The sequence below is a fragment of the Poecilia latipinna genome, unplaced genomic scaffold (genome assembly GCF_001443285.1).
Source record: "Poecilia latipinna isolate Pla-1442-1.1 unplaced genomic scaffold, P_latipinna-1.0 Scaffold0, whole genome shotgun sequence".
Classification (NCBI taxonomy): Eukaryota; Metazoa; Chordata; class Actinopteri; order Cyprinodontiformes; family Poeciliidae; genus Poecilia; species Poecilia latipinna.
In genome coordinates, this window is record NW_015112616.1 from 1 (window position 1) to 16679 (window position 16679).

The window sequence follows — 16679 nt, forward strand, 5'->3', positions numbered from 1 at the left end:
ATTTGTCGACTTCAACCAAAAATCAACGATTCTAACTATTTTTCAACGTTGATTTAACATCATGTGCTATCTGGGTTTAGTGTTTTCTTTTGCAGTCAGTTAATGGTGATGGTTAACGGACTGAGTTTATATTGCATTTTTCTTTGCCATGACAACACAAAGTGCTTCTCATTAGCCACATTTACCACACTCACATTCAGGCAGCTGGGGGTTTTGTTCCTTACCCAGGCACACATCAACATGATGGAAGCTGGAATCGAAAACACAACCTTTGGACTGCAAAATGACTAATCTTCCCACACTGAGCCACAGTCATCCCAGTAGTAAAAAAGTTCTCTTTGCCTACCTGAGTTTCACTTCTGCTCTCCTTGGTGCCAGTCAGATATGTGGAAAATTCTAAACATTTTTTTACCTAATTGAACAAATTGTTATGAACTTTAAATCTCATCAGGAATCTCATCTCTGCTCAGGTCATGGATCTGGAGCTAAAACCAGTTCTAGCTGGTTCTCCTGATTGCCCCGCCGAGGCTGTTCATGGCTCCTACCTCCGCAACTGGCCATCCATTCACCAGCAGGGTCTGAGCTGCATGAATAGGACTCATATTCATCTGTCAACCGGACTTCCAGGGGAAGATGGCATCATCAGCGGTATCCTCTATGTTTGAATCCAAAAAATAGGAGCTTATATGAGCTGAACATCAGATGGCAGCATAATTTCTTTTCCCACCAGGCATGAGGAAAAACTGTGACCTAGCTGTGTTTATTGATGTCTCCAGAGCTCTGGCTGGTAAGATTAGCTGGTAATGGCTGCAGTTTAATCCTCTCCACCCACCCTGTGTGAGTAAAGAAATCAATCCTTTTACAAGTGTTTTATGTGTCTGTGTCTGTCTTGTACAGATGGTATTGACTTCTTCTGGTCAGAGAATGGTGTGTTGCTGACTGCAGGTGATGCCGAGGGTAAACTCCTTCCTAAATACTTCACCCGAGCCCTAAAACTCAAGCCTACAAGTGAGGAAAACTAAAACACATTTCTTCTTAAGAAGCCAAACGACATTCCAGTTGTGTAATTTCTTGTGCTGTGTTTCAGGATGCATCCTTCCCCTGCAGTAAAAGCTGCTGCGCTTGATGTTCTCACCAAGCTTGAATCCAGCTTTGCCGTAGGTTTTCTTGGTTTCCATGACGTCACAAGTTTTACATTTCCTATAAATAACAGGACTTGCATTTACAGCCCAATTTTATCTTCATAATAAATACTGACCCAGATAAATATAAGCCGACATGGTACTTTTTTTGTTTATACTGTGCCTTACTAAAGTACTTGTGTCACATTATAGCCACAAATTTTCACATATTTCATTGAGATTTAATGTGGCAAAGTAAAGACGCGAATAAATATGAGGTGGAGTGAAAATGGCACAGGGTTTTCTAATTACAAACAATCAAATTATTCGGCATGTATTTGTAATTAGCTCCCATTGATCTGATACCCCTCATCCCCACTGCCTTTAGATTTAACCAAAGTTGTAGTAAGAAGCCTTTGTTGACACAGCAAACACATGAAAGAATGGGCTCATGAAACCAAAACTTTTCATCAAAATACTGGCAGCATCTGCGGTAATGTCTTTTTTTTTAGAACAGGGATGAGAAAATTTGTTGCTTATGATGGGAAGGATGAAGTTAAACGTAGAGCTCAATTGTAGAAGCAACTTTAAATAAAGGACTATATGAAGAGACTGTGTTTAGCCTGAGTCTGAGGAAACAGGATGCAGACACTGTGGTTTAACGGGCAGCCTCAACAGTTCCTTACAAGATTATGGAAACACACACACTCTGCATGATTGAGATAATTGGTTAGGAGCTTTCAGCAAGAAAACAAATGAGCGCTGTTGTGACCATGGTGACAGAAGATAAGACAAAACTTTATTACATGTTCAATTTAAACAGTTAACTTGTGCACTTTTAAATTCTCTGCTGGGATCATACAGTCAAGTTCAATAATTGATGTTTTCAAGCTTTTATTTCTCGTAATTATGATTTTCTGCTTACAATTAATTAAAACATGACATTTATGATCAGAATATTACATCACCCTAATAAAAAAAATATTTTGACAAATGAGCCTCTTCAGAAAGTATATTTTTTATTAATTGAATTTGGCTGTTAAAGCTGTATTCAATACAAGTCCCTCCAGAGCAATGCTGATTACAGTTATTGTTAGTCAGGCAAAAAAAAAAAGAGAAGTGGCTGCCTGAGTCAGCTTTGTATTTCTATAAGTTTGATCACCAGGCTTCTGGTTTTGGGCCCTCTATTGTTTGCACCAGCAGTGGTCCATCACAAAAGCATTCCATATTTGATGTTTGGAGTCCTAAACTCTCTTTGTTAAACATCATCTGCATTTGTGGCACATGGTAAATTAAAATCTGTCTGTTTGGATGACAGATGAGACTTAACTTTGTGTTTTTCTTGGTGGGATTCACAGAGAGAGGGAGTTTATGAATCAGTCTTTGTGCTTTTGAGTATTATAGCGCTTCATGGCCTCCGGTCAGCTTATGGAAGAGCTCCTCATTGAGCGTGTCGCTCTTCTCACGGCTGCGCGTCGACATGAAAATGTAGCCTCCAATGAACTCGTGAACAATTTTACAGTCGGCCGTCACGCAACCAAAGGCAATGTTCACGTTCCCTTCAAACTCGATGGCCATCTGGACATAAAGGTGACAGGAGGAGGCATTAGTTTGAGAAAGTGATCAGATTTGGGGAAAACGACAAAAAATACAGTTGAAATAGTTTTAGTCAATCACTGCATAATTTTAAAACATTTCAGCGCGACCTTATGCAATCTTGGGTATCTGAGACATGAAACACCTGAAGGTAACTGAAAAATTAAAAAAAATGTAGCTGCTATAGCAGCATCTATTATGACCTGTTTTATGTCCCAGTTTACGTTCCACTGCTTCATGTTGTTGTAGCGCCAAGTCTTCACCACGTCACCCACTCCCAGGTCGATACGGATCAGGCGGTTCGGGGCGATGCCCAGCACCTCGTCCTTTCTGCTACCCTTAAACCTGTTGGCCAGAAAACATTTATATTAATAAACCTCATACAAAGCTCCTAGAACACTATTTCACACATTATTTTGTACTTTTAGACCCATCTTTGGTCATGGCTTTGCCATGCTTATTGTCGTTCATCACTATTTTAGCTCGGTTATGTGTAAGGAGATGGAGGAGATGGTCATCAGTGGCAATAGTTTCAACATAAAGATCTTTGTTTGACTATGAATTATAATTTCCTCCTAACTTGGTGCACATCAATCTTAGGGGAACTTTAATTATGGTGGCTATTTATTATAAATATAAAAATAACAGTCAGCAACACCAGTAGAAAAACTACCAAATAATTTACATTTTGTTGCACATAGAGCCATAATTATCTCATAAAACTACCATGTCTTGACAATAATCAGCAACTTTTTGTTACACACAACCCCACATAGTTTTAACCATGGCTCATTGCACAACTACATTTCTAAATTCCTGTAGCAGCCAGTTGTACTGCAGGACTAACACTAGCCTATACATGAACAGAAACAAAAGGTAGGGATTGAGTTTGAGTTATTTCAACTTCCTTGCTGTTTGCTGTTATAATCAAAAGGTTCTTCTGCCACCTTCTGATTTTTCAGGGATTTGAGGGCCCCACAATCCTCTCTCCTGTGTTCTGCAGCATCAAATTTATTTAAACTTTACCTGACAACCACATACGAGAGTCCAAAATCAGGCAGAGCCTGCCAGATCTGCAGGAAGCGCATCAGTGCATCTGTCAGAGAGAGCTGAGCTACGTTCTGGTAGGCGTCCAGGATACGAGGGGTCAGCTGGAGGAGCAGGCACAGGCAAACCTCTTAGATATAATTACGTTTTAAAATTAAAGACAAGTTCCTTAGCTCTACAGCACTAACATCAATTCTTTAATGAAAAATACATTTATGCTTTATGACACACACATTCAGATAAAAGTCCCATGCTTCCTTTAGCAGGTTAGGATAATTCTATGGGCTACACAAAACATGTTCATTACGTTTGTTATTTAAGAAAATCATTCTTAAATAATGAGATTTTTGTTAACTCTATTCTGCCTATTTTGAGCTCCTTTCAGAATGAGATGTTTTAGATCCTCTGTTCACTTTAAATGTGTAAAACCAGTTGACCAAAGGCCCTGAAGCTCCACTTAGGTTGCAACGTGACAAGGTGAACTTTGCTGGTGTTGCTTGGTAATGGCACAATGCCCGTAGGTTGAGACTTAATTGGGAAGTTTTTGAAACGGCTCATTTTCCAGACACCATTAACATATTGCCAAAAAATGGCTGGCTGGTTTTCTCTAAGTGATTAGGCTGGTTCTGGAAGCAGTAGAGACCCAAATGGAAGTATATAAATGTGCAAAATTTGAATTCTGCATAATAGGTTCCATTTAAAACCAGATTAATACTGTCGTGTATTTTGGCTATGCAGAAGTGCAAATACTCTTTCTTCCTCTACCTGTTTGGGCTTGTATTTCTTATGGTAGCGTGGTGACACCAAACTGTGAGTGTTTATGCTTTCGTCGCTGGCGGCTGAGTTATTGCTGGAGCCGGAGTTGGTCTTTTGCATGGCCAGGAACGAACGGATGCTCTGGATCTCACTCTGGAAGCTGCTGTCTGCCAGGCTCTTGCCTTTGGAGGCCAGCCGGCATCCGGCCATCCACTGAGCGTACTGCTGCTCCTGCAAAACACGAACCACAGGCAGAAGGAGGAGGGGGTTAGACAGGTGTGCCTGTGGGCGCAACCGAGTGGGCGAGACAGAGATAAGTAGACAGAATGCTGCACACGACAGAACGATGGCACTGACATTTTCACAGCGCAGATAGACCTCATTCATGCCTTCAGGTGCAGGGATCAGCAGTCTGATAAGAAACTTCTGCGCTGCAACGTTGACGTCGGGAGCCACCTCACAGCCTAGGAGCAGGAAAGCAAAGTAGGACGTTGAGAGCTGATAATTAGGGGTTAGCAGGCAATCTTTCAAAAGGGGGAAACATCGGTTTAAAGAAGAACCCCTTTTCATCTATCGAATTGTTTATGTTTAATCATTTGATGAAATTAAACAACTTTTTCTTTCAAATTAAAATTTGTTTTCTGTACCTTTAAGGTTAATCTGTTGAATAGGCTCTCCAATGCTCTCCTCTTTGCTCTTGAAGTAGGAGATGGACGTATCCTGGAATTTGAACCAGTACTGCTTGTATCCCTTCAGAGTGAGCCTCTTGGGCCTGAAATGCAGAGTCGCATCGCTTGGTTTCATCAAAAATATTTTCTAGAAGTCATATGAGAATCAGTGTTCAAATCTGACCTGAATATCTTCAGGTAGTCATTGAGTTCTGGTGCTGTCATGTTTTCCTGAATAGAAGTTCAGAAAAGATGATTCTCTGCTCCTCTTGTTAAATTACCTACGATATGTTTTTTTTCCCCCTATTATCATTATTATTACAATCAATCAAAATAAAACCTAAATTAATAAAACATTTCAGTTGCTCAAAGGTGGAGCTTCATTTTTTTATTTTTTTTTATCAGCAATTAAGAATTAAAATCCAAGCTACCAGCAGGTCAGAGGCAGAGCTGCTATCTCCCTCCATCTTGACCTCCAAGGACTGAAGGGCCGACTCCAGGTCGTCCAGGGCCGCGTTGGAGCTCATCATCTGGGGCTCCGACAGGGCCACCTTATTGATGTGGTACTAAATGATTTTACATGTAAGAGAGGACAGAAAGAGACATAAGTGTCTCCCTCATATAGAAGCTGTTAGCTGACAGTCAGGGCAAATATAGGTCATAAAAATGCAGGCTTACTGTATCTGCAAGGAAGCTTTTGAAATTACTCAAATACCCACAAGTATTAACAGCAGCTTCTAATGTATTTGTTTTATAAAATCAAAAAACCTGAAATAAATGTAAAATGGAGTCCACTTCATAATTCTGTAGATTTCACAGGAACCACCAGGAATTATTGCCCTATTTGGTCTCACATCTTTTTAAAGTTCTTGCAACCTCTCCTAAGGTCCTGCCACATCCTTTCAAATCATTTCAGGCCTGAACTTGGACTAGGCCATCGCAACCTCTTGAGTCTTTTCCTTTTTTCTGCTATTCTTCTCTAGATGTGTTGCTGTGTTTGGATCATTTCCCTGATGAATGATCCAGTTTTTTTTCTAGACACATTTGTGCACAGAAACGTTCACAGTAGACTCAGTGAATGAGTTCTTTCGCATTCAAACAAGCCCAAATCACCATAACTCCATCGCTGTGCTTGACAGTTGGCATGAGACGTTTGCCATTTTGTACATGTTGAATTTATCATTTTGCTGCCTTTTAAGGCATTCTGAGTTTATTCCGCTATTTTTGAAATACTTGTGTGGCTTAAATGTTTGGACTTCAGTCTTTGATCCAGTTGTTGTGGGTTCAACTGATCATTTTTCTCTCTCAAAAACCTTTAAAATATAGGTCTATCCAAATTTGAATCAGACCTGACATTTTCCGATAAATTACGTGTAGATCTAAATCTGAACACAGAATGCTTTTAATGTGAGTTCACACAGCAGTTTTCTTCAACATCTCGTATATTTGCACTCAAACACGAGAGTTTCTGCTAAATTTGACATTTAAAGCTTTCATGAGAAAATGATCCACTTCCCTCAGAGCATTTTTTATTTTTTTTATCTTACCTGCAGCGCTCCAAAAAGCATCATCTCCTCCTCGGTGCAGTCGATGTCTTCCAGCAGGATGGCCCAGCGAGCCTGCTCATACAGCTGGGTGAGACGTACAACATCGTACTGCCGGGGTGAAGATTGAGGTGATGGATGAGTTAATAGCACATTACCAGTCCCAGACACAATGATTGCACTAAAACAGCATACACAAACCTTGGGTTCTATGTCGTAGAAAGAGTAATACTTGAAGCGAAGCCACAGCCGGTCATTTTCTTGGATGCCTTGCTGCATGAGACAACGTGATGAATCCAACCACCTGAGGGGAGGGTGGGGAAACCACAGAGTCTGTAAGGGTTTGTGTTTCTATGAGTGAATATATACAATGATGTTTGTGTTTGCATTAAATTAATTCCAGAGTTAAATAAAGTTTGTTGTAAAAAAACAAGAAAATGGGCCCAGAATACAATTTGTTTTAGAAAATCGTCATTGTTTTCCTTGTAAACTTTTCAATCAGTTAATGTAGAAATAAAGCGAAGGATAAAGAGACAAAAAAGTACAAAGAAACAAAATGTTTTTCTTTTTCTTTGTTTTTAACTAAAAAGACTATTTCCCCTGGAAGCTGTTCAAGTAATCCGAAAATCCTCTAAATGCACAGGCACATCTCAATAAATTAGAATATTGCTAAAAAATTAATCTTCTAATCTTCTTCAGACAACGCTTACAGTCTCAACATGGTTCTCACTCTCACTTCAACAATCAGGAGAAAATTAAAATATTTGTGAGTTAAAGTTACAAATGTCATTTAAAATGATGAGTAATGATGGTGTAATCATGTCCTCTTGTTGTGACAGACCGGTGTGTAATTTTAGCAACTGGTCTGTCACAGTTGCAATAAATGCCGTTTGTTCCTCAAACAAACTGCATTTTTTTTAAATTAGATCATAGAGGAAAATGTGAGGTATTTTCTTGAGTTTAGATTGTGCAAATTTTGCACAAAAAATAGAAGAAATAGTTGCTGCATCTACAAAGCGGAGCTCCTTGGGCGATGCTACCACCTGAGCTAGAAGCAGATGTACCTGCCGTGGATGTGAGATTTGTCCACCACACTTGCTGGGCGGTACTGCTTGGCGATGACCTCTGGAGCAGGAGGAGGCTGAGTGACCGACAGCATCTTGTAGACGCCCTCCATCTGCTCTGAGTCAGCGAAATGAGCTGGCATGCCATTATACAGACAGGGCCGGGAAACTGAACAGGAAGTGGGAGTGCACAGACTGCTGTGAGATATTCAGGCTCAAAACGGGAAGCACAATGGCTTACATGCACTTATTTTCAACAAGCATTGTGCCCTGTCAATATGCCTTCAGTGTACATAAAAAAAAAGATGTGGTGGGTGTACCCGAGGAAAGGGGCACCTCGGTCAGGTCGTAGATCTCCTCTGTCATATCTTTGTCTTTCTTCTTCTTCTTCTCCTCCACAGGTCGGAGGAGGGAGAGCTCCTCAGGATGGCGGATGTCTGTGGGGATCAGGAAAGTAAACAGATGTTTATTAGCGCTACAAAATATCAAATGTGTTTTATATTGAGGAATGTTAGAGCAATCCTTCAGTATTCTATTTCATTAGGTTTAGATTTACTCTTTTATAGTTGCCACTGGGATAGCAGAATACACAGTACAATAACAGGATCGAATCCTTTATAGTTTACTTCTTATAAGATCAAATGCAATGGCAGATCATAACAAAAACCTAGTCTGCGCTACAGATGGGTAAAAGCAAGAGAAGAGATTCACCAAAGCACAACCTTCACATGGAAAAATGAAGGTCAACAATACTAAAAGCTCTTAGATTATGATCAGTTTCTGATGCCAAGAATGCTCTGTTTTCTTGATTAATAGCTATAGCAAAACTATATTATATAAACTCTCCTACTCAAAATCAACCTTCAGCACTGACGTTCTCTATTTCACTTAATCTTATTAGTTCAATTCTCTTTAAGTATTTCAATGAATTATGAAATTAAATACCATACAGATCATCCTTCTGATCCACATTTAGGTTGGTCAGTTCCTGTGTCCAAAACAATCATAAGTAAACTCCTTCTGACTGGTAATACTTATTTATATGACATTTGTACATTTCCCTACAGTGGAGATGAGTAAAGACTTCAAACCATTCACTGTCAGAGCAGATAAGAAACAGGCCTTAACATGGGAATGAACTGGTTGGTGCAACAAAATGTATGTAGTTTGATCGGATGAAGCTAAAACTGAAATGTTTTTCACAGGCCTGACCATTGTTAAGTGTGTAAGAAAAGTCTGAGAGCAGGAACTTAATTGTGAAATCTGGGGGTGGCAGCATCAGGCTGTGTGGGTGTTTTACTACAAGAAGAACAGTTTTCCTTCTCAAAATAAATGCCGTTATGAAGAAAGGACATTGTTTTTTGGAAATATTTATCATACATCTGAAGATGTTGGCCAGGAATTTGCAGGTTGGGCACAAATTATACATTATACATTCAAATGAATTAAAAAGTAGCTTAAAGACAAAAATATTCTCATTTTGTAAGTATGATTACAACATTGCATCCATGACCTCAAATCAGGAGGTCATACTTAAGTAACATTTCAGCGCCCCAAAGGCTGTGTCATTTTCTGTGTTAAATGTCAGTTTTTAGATGAGGTCCGTGACTGGATGTCAGATCATACGTGATTAAAGAAAACTGGTGAAAAAATGTCAGTATGTTCTTCATAAGTTTTTTTTTTTTTAAATTATGAAACAAATCTCACCATTCTGGGCAATTTTAGTAGGTGCAATAGTGTCAGGTTCCAGCCACACTCACAATGTTCATACATTCGGGCACCAACTGGTAGTCAACTTCCAGCTTAATTTATGGTTTTAGTGTCAGTCAGATCATTCAAAGCCTGAACCCTGAAAGCTTTTTTATTTCCAAGCCAGTTCTGTCATTTCCCTTACGTTTGCTGCTTTTTAAACCATTTTCAGTCTGCTACCTTTTCTGGGGATTTCTGGTGAGGAAATGAGAACAAGCGCTGCTTAAATTAGAATAAATGAAAGCATGAAAGAGACTGAGAAATCCTTTTTTTTTTCTTGTAATGAAGAAAGTCAAAGAGCTGCTTGATGAGACTGAGGGAAAACACTCAAATATAACATCAACGCTTTGATGTAAAAATGCAAGAAAGACAAAAAATGCAGAAAGGAGGGAAGAAAGAAAAACCTACTGAGCATCCTGCAGATTCCCATCACGGTCTGGAAGACGGGGTTGGAGAAGCAGGCCTTCAGCATCACAGTTTTACCGCTGGGCAGACCCAGTTTAAGTGGCTTATGCTGCGGCATGAACAGCAGACGGGCGTCAGCGTGAATCCCGTACTTCTCCAGAGTCCAGGCTGTCCGCAGGAGCCACCGTTGCTTCTGGTCCCACCACAGCGCATGGTCCGACCAGTTACGCTGCATCTCTGTATAAGACAAGAAGGAAATACCTGGATTAGTTACAGACACTTATGCTTGGCTATTTTAATCTCATAACACTTTGGCACTGAATACCCTCAGGCAGACTACGTGTCAATAAACATTAGTGCTCTCTTTATACTTGGTATTTATTTCCCAGAGAAAGTATTCCTGGCCCTCTGTGTTATTGTGTTTATCTGTTTCTTTCCTTTCTCTTAACTGCCAGCTGTTGCAGCAGATGGACTGAGCCTTTTTCTGCTGGATGTTTCCTCCTGTTGAAGAAACAGAGGCTCCTCTCCCTCCGTGGCAACACATGCTTGCTCAGGAGGAGGGATTGCTGCCGAAGTCAACTACTCTATGCGATCAGACAGGCTTCCTTGGAGAGATAACCTTTCACTAAGTGACATTAAACCATCACCTGAATGTGTCTGTACTGTACTATAAATTGTATGGAATTGAATTATAAAACAGGATCTAACGCCGAATGTACGACATGATTTAATTCTTGTTGGGAGCTTTAGAAAAGCACTCTGACCTCCCTGATATATTTTATTGGGATTTTCTTTGATTGACCAAAAAAAGTGTTGCATAACTGTGAAGTGAAAGAAACAAACTCTGTTTCAATTTGCTTTACAAACTGATTGGTGTGGATGAATTTGTTTTCAACCTCTAGAAATCAGATTTTATTGAAGACTATGCTAGATCCCATTGCTTTCAAGATACAGAAGTGCAACTGTTGGGTGTTTTTTCCTTTCTCTTCATATGAGCCTTGCCCAGATCTCTCTTGCAAAAGAGATCTTCAGATCTCAATGGGACAAACCTGGTTAAATCAAGGTTATTATTATATCCCTAAACAAAATGCTGTTCAACAAACGTCAGAAGCCTTCAGAAGTTATCTATTATAACAACCAATCCTGCTCATCAAAAGGCATCCCCACTGTGAAACACGGTGGTAACTGAATCATGAGTGAGATGTGAAATCTTCAGCAAAGTCAGTAAATTTGATCAAAGCTAAAGGGGAGATGAATGGAGCTAAATTCAGGGTAATCCTAGAAGAAAACCTTTGGGGAGACTACAAAATATTTCAGATTGGTGTGGAAGTTCACCTTCCAAAAGGACATTCCCATAGCATGATAATGCCACCACCATGTTTCACCACTGGAATGATGTGTTGAATTGATGGACAGTGTTAGTTTTTTGTTTGAATAAGTGATGTATAAAGACAACTTTATTTCAGGATGTCAGAGTCAGTAGCAAAACAACAACTTTCAGATTTGTACATTTATCCTTTCCCTTGCACTAAACAATAAAGTTTTGTTTTAGATAATCACATAAAATACCAATAAAATTCCTTAAAATCTAGCACAATGTAGAACATTTTTTAAAATATGAATACATTTGTAAGCCCATGAAATGACTAAGTTTCTACTGTCGGCCCACATGATTGAGAGGGACGGCTGAAAACAGATAGCTTGACTCACGTGTCTTTTCCACCAGCTTGAGGATAACCCCTCCAACGTGGAGGTCAGAGGCGACGCTGATAGTGACAGGAGGGGCATCAGGCCCCAGGTCCTCCACTTTGACTGACAGATCCCACGCCGCCATACTCTGAGAGAGACAAGAGCAGAGTGTGTGAAGGGAAGGCTGAAGACAGGACTGTTCTCAGGAGAAACACGAACATTGACTAAAATACTACAGCCCGTGACATCTCCAACAGGATAAAAACCAACATTATGAACACAAATTACACACATAAGATCTCTTCTGTTAGAGTAAAAATGTTCCCTACTTATTTTTTATTTACATAGAAACAATAAAAATAACTTTATAAGTGCTGCTTAGTGGAAGATAGCCCTTCTCCATGGTCAATATCACCTGATACTGAGTAACATGGACACACAAACATACACTGTGAGTGACATGTCAAGTTTAAATAGTATTTCCTGTTTCGGTCTTAAACTATCACCATGGATGCATACTTCCGCTTTTCAAATGCATGCAGGAGGGGAATGTGAAACCCAACATGGGCTGGGTTGTTCATTCGATGGTGACACACTCGCCTCCTGCATGTAAATAAAAGCCCATATAAAATTAGATTTTACTTCTGGCTCTAAAATATGTGTACGTTTCAAAATCATAATCTTTTTTACAAGACAACTACAGATGATGGTGGCAATGCATAAAGATAACATGCTTCAAACTCTCCACTTTTACTCGAAGGCCTAGGCATTTTCGACATTTTTATGTTTAAGTAATAAATTATAATTTGTGTCCAATTCATACAGTCAAAAATAACTTCTTAAATTACCTCTATATCTTTATATTTCATAAAGAAGCTCAAAATATAAAAACCCAGTGCTGTTTTCTCTGTTCTCATGCTTCCCCCCCCCACCCAAACACAGACATCTTGTAAAAGACAGTACCGTCAGTCTCCTCCGTCCACGATTTTAAGAACTGGACCTGGCGGGTTCCTCTTGTCTCTGTCAGACAGCTGAAGAAGTTTCCCTGGTCTACTGTGAGAATTTGCACTAGTCTTGCCTCTCTTGGGTAGGGCAGGTTGTGGTGTGTGGTGAAGCCTCTGCCTTTGCTGCTTGTGTCACCCGTGTAAAAAAAAAAAAAAAAAGAAAGAAAAGAAAATCTTGTTCCTTTTTTTCTTTGTCAGTTTCCGCCAGGCGGAAATGTGAACACCAGTTAACTTCTGACTGACGGCCTGCGTTGAATGATACATATTAGGCAACATCTATGTGTGGTTCACATTTAAAACGCTTGTGTGGGTTACCATGTCAGAAGTTAGTAATGTAAGGCTGTGTGATATTACTCCTTAACTTCAAAAGTCAAGTTTCTTTGATTTTGCTAAATAACGATGTTAATTTAGGTGTTTGCTAAAATTAATAAAATGTTTCACGTAACACTAAACAATGCCTTTTTTAAGCGCAGTCTAAAACAAATTAAATATCGTCACTTTTTGTCATGTACACAAATTTAAAAGTGAATTTTAAAAACACATTTCAGATTCGTTGATTAAATTTTGAAAACATTTAATCAATGTTTAAATGTTTTGCCCAAAAATAATATATTTATATAATATATCACCTTTAATAATCAACTGAGCTTATTGCACTAGCAACTGGAGTACATGTGATTGAACTAAAATTACTCCAAAGTTTATTGCGATGACATTTGTTGTGAATTGGCAATATATAAAATTTAACTTTCGAACTAAGAAATGAGCCCCACCAATAAACAATATAAAAAAACCAACAAAAAACCCCAACTACCAATACAAGAAAGGTCAAAGCCCCAAAAGTAGATACTAAAACATTCAAAACCTGGGAATTTTTATTTCTTTGCAGGGATGTTCCCACAATCTAACATAAAAATGAATAAAACCAGAAAATCTTGGGAGTTTGTCTTTGAATGTAGAAGTTTGACATGAAGATAGATTCCTTTGGAATGTTTGAAAAAGAGACAATGTTAAACATCGGGGACAATGTCATCCCCAATCTCCGTTGTTTAAAGTTGTGCAGGATGTTTAACGTTGTCCCCAATGTTTTATTTTATCTCCAGTGCTTAGGGTTATATGAGGTTAAATTGTCATTATTATTATGTTTACAGTATCTGGAATGTTTTACTTTATCTCCAATGTTTAACGCAAAAGGAAACTTTTCTGGAGATTTGACATCTGATAAACATTGGCAATAATGTTAAACATCAAGGAAAGCGTTAAGCATTGTAAATGAGTCATTAAATTGAGATATAGGTTAGGATTACTGATATAGATATTAGAAGCTGTGTAATAATATTAGTGTATTAAATCCTATCATTTCAGGTGCACAGTGACCTGGGCAATCCGGTGGACACATTGTGGCCACGCTGCATTTGATAGCGGACTGCCATTCAACGTGCAAAAAAGAACATGCGGTGATCTGTGTAGATGTCTGTGTTTAATTTAATTTCAATAAAACCCTGTTTTACCCGTCTGGTACTGTTTAACTCTTACCAGTACCTCTGTATTTACAATATTTTTAAAAGATAGGATATTCTCATAAAAGGATTAGTGCAAACATCTGCGATAGCTTTTCATTTTAGACGGATAGGATATTCTGATGAAGGAAGTGGTATTTTTGTCGTGCATATAAATTGTTCCAATGCTAAACATAACGTATAAGCTTTCACTTCAGTCTCAAAGAATTTTATCCAATGATAATATTTAAAATTAACGCAGCCTGTTATAGTTTTCGGTTTGTAAACATCACGGTAGAAGTTATATATCCGTGTTACGGCAGAAAAATCTGAAGAGGTAACACATATAGCTAGAACCAGAACACCGTTACATTTAAACGGCCATTGTGTCACCTCAATCTGTAATTTCCGACAGCCGTAAAGCTCACACTGACTTGTGACCGTTAGCTTCGACTGTTCCGTTTTCACTCGACTATGTAATATATAGATAATAAAACACAGCCCTGTTTAATATATTTAGTTTAGATGCCACTCTTTTCTTTTATTATGAATACCAGAATCCGAATGATACAGCAGTTATTAATATTTATTGATTTTAATCAGTTAGTGGTGATCATGGAACACCCCTGGTTGATGGTACATTCCATCCGTTAACTTCCGAAACAAAAATGGCACATGAGATTTTGCAGTGAGGGGTGTGTTTGCATCGAAAGTGAAAGCTAACAGCAGAGTGGCCGACACTTCAACTTTGAAACACAACTCTTTGCTGTCTGCTTGGTGTTACCTAAACATGGCGCTGCTAATGTCAGCTCGAGTTTCACACATCAGAGCCCTCCCTTGCAGCGCTCTGTCCCGTATCCGAGCTGACTTCCAGACAGCAGGTGTCAAGTTCAGGCACTTGTTACCTCCGGGTAGCCCCCAGCTCAGAGGGACGGGAGTAACGAGTCCCGTACGAAGCCATATTAACACCGCAGTCCGAGGTGACAGATTCTCCACCACAGCGGCGCTTCGCAAATCCAGCCAGGCTAACGGTTCCTCTTCACCAAGGGGGAGGAGAGGCTGGCTGGGCAAGTTTGCCCTCGGTGCTGCCTTTGGAGTGGGCACAGGCGTTCTGGTACATGCCCTCCACACTGGAGTTTTAACCGCCATGCCTCTAAAAATTAACCTGGACTCTGCTGAGAGAGACTGGAAGGAAGCCAAGGGTGAGAATGTCCAGCAGTGGCAGGGAATAATATTTTACAGAGTTTTCAGACAAAAACACCCACTGTCAACTGGTACAAAAAGTTGTATTAAGTTTTTGATAAATAACAATGTATAAAACACAATAGACAGTCAACTTGGTGTTTTTAGCTTCGTATTAAGCAGGGTTCCCTATTTTTATATTTTAGTATGTGCAGCTTTCCTAAAGTAACTGCTACTTAAGCTATTTTCTTACATGAAGCTTTACTTAGGTCTGAATGTTTTTTTATTATTATTATTGTCTTAAACACGTTATAAAAGTATTCACACCACCTAAATCTTTCCCATGTTTTGGACTGAGGACAACTTCAAACATAAAATGTATTTTTTGTGGATTTTATTTATCGACCTACATAACAAGCAAAGTATAATTAAGCATATTGTACTGAAAGGTGTGGCATACATTTGCATTCAGCCCCTAGATATAATCAATTTGATTCCATTTAAAAATGTGTGTCACCAGTTCACAACAAAAGTCTTCTCAGGGCACCTTACAAAAGCACCTATCCCAATTTATGCAAAACCTTGTCAAGTGCAGCATCTGCAGGAAGGGAACAAGAAGTTGTTGGAATCATTAGCTCAGGTGTGACTTTATGGGGAAATTAAGAAACAGAGTAGATATGAAATTAATGGCAACAATAACAGTAGATTATGCAAAGTTGGACAGTAGAGTAACTTGAGGTAACAGAGTAAAAGCAGCAGAAATGTTCAGATTGTAATTTATAAAGCCTTGTAAAAGCTGTTCATTATTTTATTCTCAGAACTATGCACTACTTCATGTTGGTCTAACACCTAAAATCTCAGCAAAGCACACAGAAGTTAATAATAATAATAATATAATATAAAATAATATGGAACTGTTAAAGGAGGTTAGGAAGATTTCTTGTTAGATTATAAGTGCCCCTTTCTTTTTCTTCTCCCTAGATTTCCTGCTGTCTCTGTCTGTGAAGGACAGGCGCGGCTACTACAGAACCTCTGGCTCGGTGCCACTGGATGACATCCCAGTGTGGACTCCCACAGCAGGTCAGACATCTGTCAACATCTGCATCACTCAGAGTGGTGAAGATGAAATTCTTTTCACAAATTAGAAACAACTTTTATTACAGCATAAAATTATAAAAATACTGTAACAACCTTCTTTAAAAACCAAAAGTATACATAAGCAAACAAATCTTTAAGTTGATTAAAGTGCTTATTCCTAAAAAAAAAAATTACATTCTTAGCAGAGGACCATACTTAGATGGGCATGTGATTTAATGCTGTTCAGAGATGGGTAGATAAAAATTGTAATCCAACAT

At 39.0% G+C, this 16679-nt stretch overlaps 3 protein-coding genes and 1 long non-coding RNA gene across 7 annotated transcripts in view; 3 read left to right on the plus strand and 1 right to left on the minus strand.

Annotated features, from left to right (window-relative positions):
- Nucleotides 1-428: 428 nt before the first annotated feature.
- On the plus strand, nucleotides 429-1428 carry LOC106946692 (tRNA 2'-phosphotransferase 1). The gene is made up of 4 exons (XM_015031613.1): nucleotides 429-648; nucleotides 731-787; nucleotides 898-1008; nucleotides 1088-1428. The coding sequence occupies exons 1-4, from the start codon at nucleotides 474-476 to the stop codon at nucleotides 1108-1110; spliced, it is 366 nt and encodes a 121-aa protein (XP_014887099.1). The 5' UTR covers nucleotides 429-473; the 3' UTR covers nucleotides 1111-1428.
- Nucleotides 1429-2123: 695 nt separating this feature from the next.
- On the minus strand, nucleotides 2124-12789 carry fermt3b (FERM domain containing kindlin 3b). Its single transcript, XM_015030421.1, has 15 exons — nucleotides 12603-12789; nucleotides 11661-11787; nucleotides 9954-10187; nucleotides 8117-8233; nucleotides 7797-7965; nucleotides 6934-7036; nucleotides 6736-6843; nucleotides 5620-5754; nucleotides 5373-5419; nucleotides 5168-5292; nucleotides 4878-4984; nucleotides 4530-4751; nucleotides 3744-3868; nucleotides 2921-3062; nucleotides 2124-2699 (listed from the first exon to the last, which is right to left on the minus strand). The coding sequence occupies exons 2-15, from the start codon at nucleotides 11782-11784 to the stop codon at nucleotides 2520-2522; spliced, it is 1938 nt and encodes a 645-aa protein (XP_014885907.1). The 5' UTR covers nucleotides 11785-11787; nucleotides 12603-12789; the 3' UTR covers nucleotides 2124-2519.
- Nucleotides 6742-9603, plus strand: LOC106947411 (uncharacterized). Its single transcript, XR_001425028.1, has 2 exons — nucleotides 6742-6823; nucleotides 8198-9603. It is a non-coding gene; the product is annotated as an uncharacterized LOC106947411 (long non-coding RNA).
- Nucleotides 12790-14743: 1954 nt separating the features above from the next.
- Nucleotides 14744-16679, plus strand: part of macrod1 (mono-ADP ribosylhydrolase 1) — a 188455-nt gene continuing 186519 nt past the window's right edge. The window contains exons 1-2 of one of the 4 annotated variants that reach the window (XM_015037864.1): nucleotides 14744-15344; nucleotides 16306-16404. In XM_015037864.1, the coding sequence (XP_014893350.1) occupies nucleotides 14933-15344; nucleotides 16306-16404 (511 nt within the window). In that variant the 5' untranslated portion in view covers nucleotides 14744-14932. The remainder of the gene's footprint in view (nucleotides 15345-16305; nucleotides 16405-16679) is intronic. The other 3 variants (XM_015037071.1, XM_015038656.1, XM_015036320.1) reach the window with 3 other exon arrangements.

Coding starts and splice junctions, on each gene's coding strand:
- LOC106946692 (XM_015031613.1), top strand. CDS start 474: ATGGATCTGGAGCTAAAACCAGTTCTAGCTGGTTCTCCTGATTGCCCC. Junction 788..897: donor TGTCTCCAGAGCTCTGGCTG/GTAAGATTAGCT, acceptor TGTCTTGTACAG/ATGGTATTGACTTCTTCTGG. Junction 1,009..1,087: donor CCTAAAACTCAAGCCTACAA/GTGAGGAAAACT, acceptor GCTGTGTTTCAG/GATGCATCCTTCCCCTGCAG.
- fermt3b (XM_015030421.1), bottom strand. CDS start 11,784: ATGGCGGCGTGGGATCTGTCAGTCAAAGTGGAGGACCTGGGGCCTGAT. Junction 7,966..8,116: donor CGAGGTGCCCCTTTCCTCGG/GTACACCCACCA, acceptor CTTCCTGTTCAG/TTTCCCGGCCCTGTCTGTAT. Junction 5,755..6,735: donor TGCTTTTTGGAGCGCTGCAG/GTAAGATAAAAA, acceptor AAAATCATTTAG/TACCACATCAATAAGGTGGC.